We start from the raw sequence: 10,646 nt of genomic DNA on the forward strand, positions 1-10,646 counted from the left end.
GCGCGGCTGGACTGTCTCGAGAATGAGCCCCAGGACGCCGGGACGCCGCAGCCGTGCGGGTTCCGCTGGCGAGCGCTGATGGGGGTGCGCCAGAGTCAGGCTGAGGGATGCGGAGTGGCGGCCCGCCCGCCACCCAGATCTTCGCTGCGCCCTTGCCCGGACCCGGCGTCGCCCACGATGGCTGCCCCGAGCCATGGGTCGCGGCCCAGCTAACGCAGAACGTCCGACCCTCGCCCGGCGAGTCCCGGAGCCGGCCCCGCGCCCCGCCAGCGCTGGTCCCTGAGGAAGACGACAGCAGCAGCCTTGCCTCAGCCTTCCCTTCCCGTCCCTGCCCCGCACTCCTCCCCCTGCTTGAGGCTGTGTGTCAGCACTTGGCTGGAGACTTCTTGAACTTGTCGGGAGAGTGACTTGGGCTCCCCACTTCGCGCCGGTGTCCTCGCCCGGCGGATCCAGTTTGCCGCCGCCTCCAGCCCGGTCACCTCTCTGTTCCTCGGCCGGCTGGGCCCACCCCAAGACACGGTTCCCTTCGGGGAGAACACCCGGAGAAGGAGGAGGTGAAGAAAGGCAACAGAAGCCCAGTCGCTGCTCCAGGTCCCTCGGACAGAGCTTTTTCCATGTGGAGACTCTCTCAATGGACGTGCCCCCTAGTGCTTCTTAGACGGACTGCGGTCTCCTAAAGGTAGAGGACACGGGCCCGGACCCGGGGCTGGCGGGTGACTCTGCTTCCCGCCCGGCGGCGCTGGGCGCCTCGGAGGAGCGGTGGAGTGGACGTAAACATACCCTCTCCCGGTGCACGTGCAGCGGATCCCTAGAGGGGTCAGGCACTCCGAACCCCAGATCCCTCTGTCTTGCCCACCTGGTCTGCTGACCTCCCTCCAGCCCGTTCCTCCTCCCCAGTTTTAAATACATTATCAGGGCTGTTTTGGGCTTTACCCCCTCCTCCGCCCCCAAATTGCAGAAATCCATTTAGAGAGTATGGCCGGTGGATTTCACTAGTTCATTGCCCACCAGCACTCCAAGCCTTAGAGATCCTTGGCTCTCCTTAAGAACTAGGTCCCATTTAGGAAGCTACTAAAAGTCGGGGTTCTTTTTGTGTGTGTTTACTGACTGTGCGGATGTGTCACAGCTTACACGTGCATTTATAGACACTATCTATTTAGGTCATTGCAGAAAGGTGCATGGATTTCTTGACTGCACAGGGGTCTGGAGAAGGGGACAGAGTGGCGGGTGGGTCAACCTTGAAGTTAGGGGCGTAGGCCACGACTTGCAAGTGGCGTCATTAGTATTAGTCTTTAGTTTACCGCTTTCTGAATCTACAAGTTTGATATGTTCCTCTACCAGGAAGTTCTATACGGCGCCTCTAAGGAAGTCACTTGTGCATTTGTGTCTGTTTATGTGCAAATGAACGCTGTGCAGTATAGTTGTAAGGGTTGCAGTGTCCGAACAATCTATGGGTTCCCAGCTTCCTGACACAGGCTTTACTAGCTAGTGTCACAAGAAAAGGTGACAGACAGTCATTGATTTTTCTGTTTTAAATTGGGAGTTAAGACCAAGCCCCAAGTGAGAAGTCCGGCTGGGACTTAGGGGTTCTTCATCCTCTTGATCATCCAGGCTGTAGCTTGGATGACATGCCAGGAGGGTATCCTGGAGAAGGCCAGCGAGCCCTGTGGGAGCCGGGGCCGCGGGGGCGGGCGGAGGACTGGGCGGGGAACGTGGGTGACTCACGTCGGCCCTGTCCGCAGGTCGACCATGGTGGCCGGGACCCGCTGTCTTCTAGTGTTGCTGCTTCCCCAGGTCCTCCTGGGCGGCGCGGCCGGCCTCATTCCGGAGCTGGGCCGCAAGAAGTTCGCCGGGGCATCCGGCCGCCCCTTGTCCCGGCCTTCGGACGACGTCCTCAGCGAGTTTGAGTTGAGGCTGCTCAGCATGTTTGGCCTGAAGCAGAGACCCACCCCCAGCAAGGACGTCGTGGTGCCCCCCTACATGCTTGACCTGTACCGCCGGCACTCGGGCCAGCCAGGAGCGCCCGCCCCAGACCACCGGCTGGAGAGGGCAGCCAGCCGCGCCAACACCGTGCGCAGCTTCCATCACGAAGGTGAGCGGGCGGCGGGTGGCGGGGCGGGGACAGCGGGCGGAGACTCGGTGGGCAGCCCGGGCCTCCGCTAGTAGAGTGGACGGTCCTTCGGCTTCTGTACCGTCCCCTCTGTGGCCCCGAGCCAGGGATTCCCCACTGGTGAGTCCGCACCCTTTTCCTGGCAGGTGGCCAGCAGACAGACTCCTCCCCCCTAGAACTGGAGGGAAATCGAGTGATGGGGAAGAGGGTGAGAGACTGGCTAGCCCCTAGTCAGCTCATTGTGGGAGAATTTCACAGAAGGCAGGGAGTTGGGGCTCCTTAAATCTGTGTGGCAGCTCAGATCTGTGGCTTGTGTTCAGGCTGGAGTTTTAAGCTAGGCAGAGGTAGTATTAACAAATCAAATCCAGGGCCCCAAAGCATTCAAATTTGCTGTTCATCTGGGCCTCGTTTGAAAGATTTTTGAATCCCTATCTAATCCCCGTGGGAGATCAATTCCACAATCCATCATATTGTTTCCCCAATGACCTTCGTTTCTCCTGCTTAACTCTTAAGTCTCCAAGTGGAGACAGGTCAAACCTTCAGATAAAAGCATTTTCTCCCACTGCCTGCTACCTTCCTAGACAAGGTAATGGAATTAAAAAAAAAAATATGATATGAGTATGTTTTCCCAAGGTAGAGTAATGTTGTTTATTTCTTCGGAAGGAGATTTAGTGGGTAAGACATGCTGTAGAGGCCTATTGAAGTCTCTTGTGCCAATGTTCTTATAGCAGTTAGTAAAAATATTATTATTATTAATAATAATAATGATAATAATCGTGCCTCAGTTCAATTCCGTGTGTGTCACTTTAAATGTGCTTTTGGTTTAATGCAATCTCAATAGGATATCAGTTCCTTCAAGTTCTAGAAGAATTGTGAGTTGTCTGTCAGTGAGCTGCAATTTATAGAACAATGGGGAGCTAGGAGAGAAGTTCCCTTTTTAAAGCTTCGCTTTGCCTTGCTTGAGAGGATACATTTTAAGTAGAAATCTATGCTCTGAAATGGTAGCCCAACCCCCATCCCCAATAAGGGATGACTCAAACTTTGAGAAGTCTGGTTGATAATAGGAAAAAGTGCCACCACCGGCAGGTCACATAGCAGGGGGTGTATCTTCCTTGAGGCAGCCAATGGTTATGAAGGGCACTAGAAACTGGTGTCTAAGGTTTTCTGGGGACAACGCTCAGTATTGAAAGATAGTGAGACCTCATTCTGCTCCTTAGGGTCTGCCTACTGAGAGAGGGAGATTCCAGTATGTACACCCCCACCCCCATCCCCAGGGCTAAGCTAATCTCTCTGGGTTAATATTTATTGGAAAATGTTTTGTAGATCAAAACAAACAAACAAAACCACTAGCCAGCACAGCTGTTTTTCCCACTGCCTTTGGAGATGGAGCAGGAAAACAATTTATTTGTGTATTTGTTTATTTATTAGTATTTTCTAATGTGAAAAAAATTATTCTTTACCTGTAAAAAAATGAATGAGTTATTTTATCTTTATCTTAACTAAGCTAAAGGCATCATTTAAGTCAATTAAAACTCAAAAATCCAATTGAATGTAAGGTTTGTCAATAAAATCTACATATTCTCAGTCTTCATTTGGAAGTGGCTTGATAAAAACACAGGCAAAACACTATCTAGGTGTCTTATTTTAAAACTTAGTGAGCTTCCGTTCACAAGAAAAATTGTATTTTTAAAAGTGATTTTTCTGGTGTAAAACTGTATAGAAGTTATCGACCTGCTTAAAATAAACTTGCACTGACTTTATATCTTGGTGCAATCAGATGTGATTTTTACCATAAATCTCAGAAACTATTTCTTTTCAGTCATCATCAGGTACACACGGCATGTGGGAAGAATGTTCACATTGTTAAGTAGCCTAGAGTTTGGTTTTTCTAAGCATCCTTGTGCCACTGAAAAAACCTTAATAAGCCATGTGTTACTTGGTAGGCTTCTTCGTAAATGCTAGAATGGCATGAGACAAGACATACCATGGTAGTCTTTCAGCAGATTCTTCCAGACAAAATCTCCTGTTGAACATTAAGAGCATTTTACCATAGATTTTATCCAGGAGAGTCCAGGCTTTGCTGAATTCCCACCCCAAGGTCACTGAAGACCTTCCCCAACTGGCTGCCATTGGAAAACAGTTGGAAATTGCTTGACTCCATTGGCCCCATAGAGACTTCCCCTTTAGTGGCAGATCATATACAGAAGGATCTCATGCTGTTCCTTCTGACTATGGAGAACATAGTCTTTCTTTTTTCTTTTTGGAACTAACAAACGATGTGGCCCTGTGACTAAAGTTTTCAAAGAGGGAGAGAAAATAGCCGCAGGCTAGGACATTTCAAGGCACAACTCTGTCTTGTGATGAAGAAAGCGTGGTCCATCCACCATGCCAGCATGGGTTTGGATGCAGACACCCAGGAAGGCTCCCATCTACTTCTGGCTGTGTCAGTGTGCTCACAAAGACCCTGTGGGGAAAACAGTTCCTCAGTGTGCAGTGTTCCTTGCCACTGATGTTCTCAGTGTCTCTTGCTTGTCAGTGGATGCTTTGAATCCCTCTTGACTCCTCTCCAAGCTGCTTTTGTCCTCTCTACATGTACCTTGGGACATTTCCCTTGGTCTTTAGAGAATCCCTCCTGGACCTGCAAGGTCCCCTTATAGGGCCTGTGATCAGGAGAACAGAGACCTAGTCAGGTTGCCGGTGACTACCAGACCCTGTTTCCCTTTCCCACCACTTCCTTTGTTGCCTTAAAAATTAATCCTTAATTCTGTGTGTTTTAAGTCTTTTCTTCCTTCCTCTTTGGCATGCCATTTACCTTATTCCGGAGAAAATCACAGTGTGTCCCAAAGCTCCTTGAATCTTGTTGCAGCGGTGAGATGCAGCTGCTGGTCTGGAATAGCCTTAGGCCTGTTGTTGTTTTGATGGAGGAATGTTTTCTGTCCAAAAAGTGTTGCAAAATCCCCCAAGCTTAATGATAACTTTTGAAATGAAACTCACCCTACTCTAGGGCAAACAAGTAGCCACAGAGAGCAGGATCTAAACAAGGCCTGGTGTCCCATTTGGCTGCATCTCTTCAGTTTTTTCTGTTCCTTTAGCTCTGTCTGCATCTAAAGGGTGCTGAGCAGTATGTTTGGTGTCTTCCGGGCAAAACTCATTCTGCAGTTTCCATGGTGTCAGGTGCCAATTCCTAGTGATTGGGACTGTTGCTTGGGATTTTAGGTCTCTCTTACATTAGATAATACCTCCCAATGGCTAGAACTTGGGCCTTGCAGGGCACTCCAGTTAACAGTTCTCTGAACTAAGTCACATAACCACTCTGAATTCTCAACTGTTTCATTCACAAAATGGAGAAAAAACCACTGTTCCCTCTTAATGTGCTTCTTGTAAGAGACTTCATAGAAAGGTGATGGCACCAGATTTGGCAAAAAGAGAAAGAAAGAAAGAAAGAAAGAAAGAAAGAAAGAAAGAAAGAAAGAAAAAAGAAGGAAAGGAAGGAAGGAAGGAAGGAAGGAAGGAAGGGAGGAAGGGAGGAAGAAAAGAAAGCAAGCACAGCCACTAATGTTTTATGGTGACATTTTTATTTCATATTATTCATTTTTCTAGGAAGTGGCCCTAGCCATATTTTTGGGTTATTTTGAGGTAGAGAAATAATCAACATAGTGGAGAATATTAAGTGTGGGCTTAGCTTCTAGAAGAGACTAGAATGGCATGGCTGCCCCCACTTACTTCCTTTTCCTGCAGTTCGTTTAGGGCTAGGAGGCTGATACTCAGGTTGGAGACAGGTCAGAATCCTGAAATCACTTAGCAAGTTCAGCTGATTCAACAAGGGATATTTACAGAGAATTAACAGCTATTCCAGCCTCCAAAAAGTGTACATTACCTACTCTGTATTTTCAGAACCCCAGGCTTGCTGTGATCGTTTGTCGAGGTCTTTTCCTATAATTTTCTTTATTTAAAAGATATTTTCAATTTCCCACCCTCAAGAAGAGGTTGAAACTTGTCCCTTGAAGTAGAAAAGGTGTTGTGTGTCCTCACCCCTGGTCAGTTGGCTTCCTGTGTTGAGGTCTTCTCCAAATTCTTGACTTCTATGTATCATTTCAATAAACAGTCACATTTGATAGCTTGGTATAAGGATGGGATAAGATCTTCCAAGGCTTAGGCTGGTGGAGATGCTGCTGAAAGACAGATGGGTCTTTGTCATTACTCTCGGTTATCATATTGTTCTCCTCTGTGTGAAGGCCACTTATTCTGTCTGGAAAATATTTCTTACCCCCAGGGTGATAGGCCACAGGGAGTGGCTGTTTTTATGCTTCCAGTTGAAAGATGACAAGTTTCATGTGGTCCAAACTTAGTAGTTTTATTTCTTGGAAAGATATTTTTCTGTGACTTCAGTGACCTGCCTCTATTATTTATCTAGGGGATTACCTCTTCCCTTTTGTCTTCTTGTCTTGTATGTGTCTGTGTGCATGTGTGTGTGCTCATGATTGTTACTTTTCCTCCATCTTTTTTGTTTTTTGTTTGTTTGCTTTTTGTTTTGTTTTTTGTTTGTGGATCGGGATTCCAGGATTTTGTTGCCATTATGATTTTTTGAGCCCTGTTGGTGACCATGTAGCAATTTGTGGAAGGCCCCGGGTAATTGGCCTTTATACTCTGCCTGTACAGGAATTAATGTGCACATCACTGTGCCAAAGCCAGAAGGTGCCCATGTGATTTGCTGTGATTAGGGTCTAGGGGATGTTGCTACTGTTTTACATTTTCTATCGAAGAAGTGCCTTAGGCAGAAGCATGGATGGACACCAGAATGGCAATGAAAGGCTTTTTTATAAAAGAAGCTAAATACAGTCCATCATACTTTCTAGGAATGTCCCTGCCCTAAAGTACCATTAGCTGATAGTGGAGTTCAGAACATAAATGGCTCCCCAAAGGTATTGCCAAGAACTTTTTGGCAAGCAGATGTGAGGGAACTATGAATGAAGCTCAGCTTGGCCTAGTAGTCTTCATATCCAAATAGAAGAGCTTTAAAAGACTCCTTCTTGAGTCCCTGGCTAGCTTACCAGAGCCTGGATCCTAATGTGTTGGCGCGCATTACAAGTCTACTCCTTCATCGATATACTCTTGAATATGAGAAACATCCTTTTAAACCCTGACACTGTGTGGTCCACAAACATGCAGCATCTTTTGCCTAAGAGCTTGATGGAAATGCAGGCCCTCAAGCGTCTTCCCAGACCAACCGATGTGCAGGCCAAAGTCTAAGAACTGCTCTATCAACATAGAGGTTATTTTGAATGAGAATGAGATAGATGCGAGAGAACAGGAAGTAGGAAGTGATTTCTCCTGAAGTTCTTTATTGTTAATTGCTACAGTGTCCCAGTGCCACCCCATACCTTTCTGAAGAGCTTTATATCCCTGTGAATGCCTTTGTCTCTAGAGTTATGAGCAAAATGGTAGGGTGTGCTTTGCAAAATGTCATCATTGATGTTGAATTTCAGGGTCTTTAATTAAGGGGCTGAAATCTGTATATTGAGATTTGTAAATCATCTAAATTGTAGAGTAATGCTTGCAAATGGCGCTTAAGGGATTGACATTAAAGCTCGTTTTCTTAGTTAAGAAATGCAGTAATTTCCTCAACTCCTCAGTCATTAGCCCTCTACTAACTATAGTGCTGACTTTCCCCCCTTAAAGTCTGTGAATTCCAGAGAAGCGTTTCACTATTTCCTCTACTATTATAGGTACCTAGAAGCTATGCTCATATATTGGATTAAAAGCATAGAAATTGCAAAGTTAATGTGGCCATATAGAAAAGGGAAAAAGAGACTCCGTTTTTTTTTTCTTTAAATAGTGTTAAGCAGTAAACCCAGGGTCATGGACAGAGGGCAGACACTGTATCTCTAACGTCTGACATTTTTAATTTCTGGTTGCAAATTTGTATGTAGTTGAACTTAAGCCATGCATTGAAGTTTGAAATGCTTATAAGGAATTAAGTTACTAAATTCTTACCAAATGCTTTTCCATTTTCTCTCCACGTTGATCAAATCAGAAGCCGTCGAGGAACTTCCAGAAATGAGTGGGAAAACGTCCCGACGCTTCTTCTTCAATTTAAGTTCTGTCCCTACTGATGAGTTTCTCACATCTGCGGAGCTCCAGATTTTTCGGGAACAAATGCAGGAAACTTTGGGAAACAGTAGTTTCCAGCACCGAATTAATATTTATGAAATTATAAAGCCTGCCACAGCCAGCTCAAAATTTCCTGTGACCAGACTCTTGGACACCAGGTTAGTGACTCAGAACGCAAGTCAGTGGGAGAGCTTCGATGTCACCCCGGCTGTGATGCGATGGACAGCACAGGGACAAACCAACCATGGCTTTGTGGTGGAAGTGGCCCACTTAGAGGAGAAGCCAGGTGTCTCCAAGAGACATGTGAGGATTAGCAGGTCTTTGCACCAAGACGAACACAGCTGGTCTCAGGTAAGACCACTGCTAGTGACTTTTGGCCACGACGGAAAAGGACATCCACTCCACAAACGAGAAAAGCGTCAAGCCAAACACAAACAGCGGAAGCGTCTTAAGTCCAGCTGCAAAAGGCACCCTTTGTACGTGGACTTCAGTGATGTGGGGTGGAATGACTGGATCGTGGCCCCTCCGGGCTATCATGCCTTTTACTGCCATGGGGAATGTCCTTTTCCCCTGGCTGATCACCTGAACTCCACCAACCATGCCATAGTGCAGACTCTGGTGAACTCTGTGAATTCCAAAATCCCTAAGGCATGCTGTGTCCCCACTGAGCTTAGCGCAATCTCCATGTTGTACCTAGACGAAAACGAAAAGGTTGTGCTAAAAAACTATCAGGACATGGTTGTGGAGGGTTGTGGGTGTCGCTTAGCACAGCAAGAATAAATAAATAAAAAATAAATATATATATTTTAGAAAAAGAAAAAAACCTACTCACCCCTCCCCCCTAAAAAAAACCAGCTGACACTTTAATATTTCCCAATGAAGACTTTATTTATGGAATGGAATGAAAAAAAAACACAGCTATTTTGAAAATATATTTATATCTACGAAAATAAGTTGGGAAAACAAATATTTTAATCAGAGAATTATTCCTTAAAGATTTAAAATGTATTTAGTTGTACATTTTATATGGGTTCAACTCCAGCACATGAAGTATAATGGTCAGAGTTATTTTGTATTTATTTACTATTATAACCACTTTTTAGGAGAAAAAATAGTTAATTTGTATTTATATGTAATCAGAAGAAATATCGGGTTTGTATATAATTTTCAAAAGTAATTGTAGTTTTTCAGTTGTGTGTATTTAAGATGCGAAGTCTACATGGAAGGTTACTGAGCAAAGTGCTTGCACATTTGCTGTCTGTTTTTTGCAGCACTACTGTTAAAGTTCACAAGTTCAAATCCAAAAAAAAAAAAAAAAAAGGATAATCCACTCTGCTGACTTTCAAGATTATTATATTATTCAATTCTCAGGAATGTTGCAGAGTGGTTGTCCAATCCGTGAGAACTTTCATTCTTATTAGGGGGAATATTTGGATAAGAACCAGACATTACTGATCTGATAGAAAAGCTCTTGCCGCCCTCCCTGCAGAAAGAACAAAGCAGAAGCAGTGGAAGTAATTAGGAAAACTGTGACCACATCAGGAAGTGATGATGGCCTCTTGTTCTTTCTTAAACCAATGATCCCTTCCAGGGGGCTGATCTGGCCAAAGTACTAAATAAAATATATACTATTTCTTCTTTATTAACATTGTAGTCATATATATGTACAATTGATTATCTTGTGGCCCTCATAAAGAAGTGGAAATTGACTTGTATTTTGTGTTTACCCTAGCAGCAAGCTCTTTATTCTCCAAAGCACCCAATTTTCTACAGTTGCCTGACACGCAGCAAAATTGAGCACGTGTTTCCTGCCTACACCCTGCTCTCTGTCCTATCAGCTTGCTTTTCTTTCTAGGGATATGTGTTTGAACATATTTCTCCAAATGTTAAACCTGTCTCAGATAATAAATATCAAAATTCTGGCATTTCATCCTATAAAACCTACCCCGTGAGAGCAAATGGTGTGTTTGTGTTTAAAGTGTCTGCCCGTGTTTGCATTTTCATTTCTGAGGTGAATGATGTCAAGGTTGGGGGGGGGGAGGCGTGACTTAAATGGTTGGAGATTTGCAAGCAAACCCCATTTGGACCAAAGGACTTACCAATGGGTTAGTAGTTTTCATGAGCAGGGAGGAAAACATAGTGAGGAAAAGCCGGTGCCTAAATCAAAGCAAAGCGTGCAGAACTCAAGGTAAAGTTCCAGAGATGATATGCCACGCAGCAGAGGCCACAGTGCCAAAGAAATTAGAGAGTGTCTGTGATCAGCTTCTGAAGCACATCGCCAATTGGCCAGATGCCCCGACAGAGTGAAGTCAGATAAGGCTCTGGAGAGTGATCCCTCAGCCCTGGCAGAACTAGTGCTCAGGTTGCAAGTGAAACCTAGGCAGGGCTTTGTGGCTGTGTTTGCAGCCTGGGGAATCTCTAACAG

General features: G+C 45.4%; 1 protein-coding gene across 1 annotated transcript; it reads left to right on the forward strand.

The window, feature by feature from the left end:
- The first annotated feature begins 346 nt into the window (after positions 1–346).
- Positions 347–10,180, forward strand: Bmp2 (bone morphogenetic protein 2). The gene is made up of 3 exons (XM_032904278.1): positions 347–679; positions 1,743–2,092; positions 8,145–10,180. Exons 2-3 carry the CDS (start codon positions 1,750–1,752, stop codon positions 8,999–9,001), a joined length of 1,200 nt encoding a protein of 399 aa, XP_032760169.1. The 5' UTR covers positions 347–679; positions 1,743–1,749; the 3' UTR covers positions 9,002–10,180.
- Positions 10,181–10,646: the final 466 nt, after the last annotated feature.

Source organism: Rattus rattus, chromosome 5 (genome assembly GCF_011064425.1).
Source record: "Rattus rattus isolate New Zealand chromosome 5, Rrattus_CSIRO_v1, whole genome shotgun sequence".
Taxonomy (NCBI): Eukaryota; Metazoa; Chordata; class Mammalia; order Rodentia; family Muridae; genus Rattus; species Rattus rattus.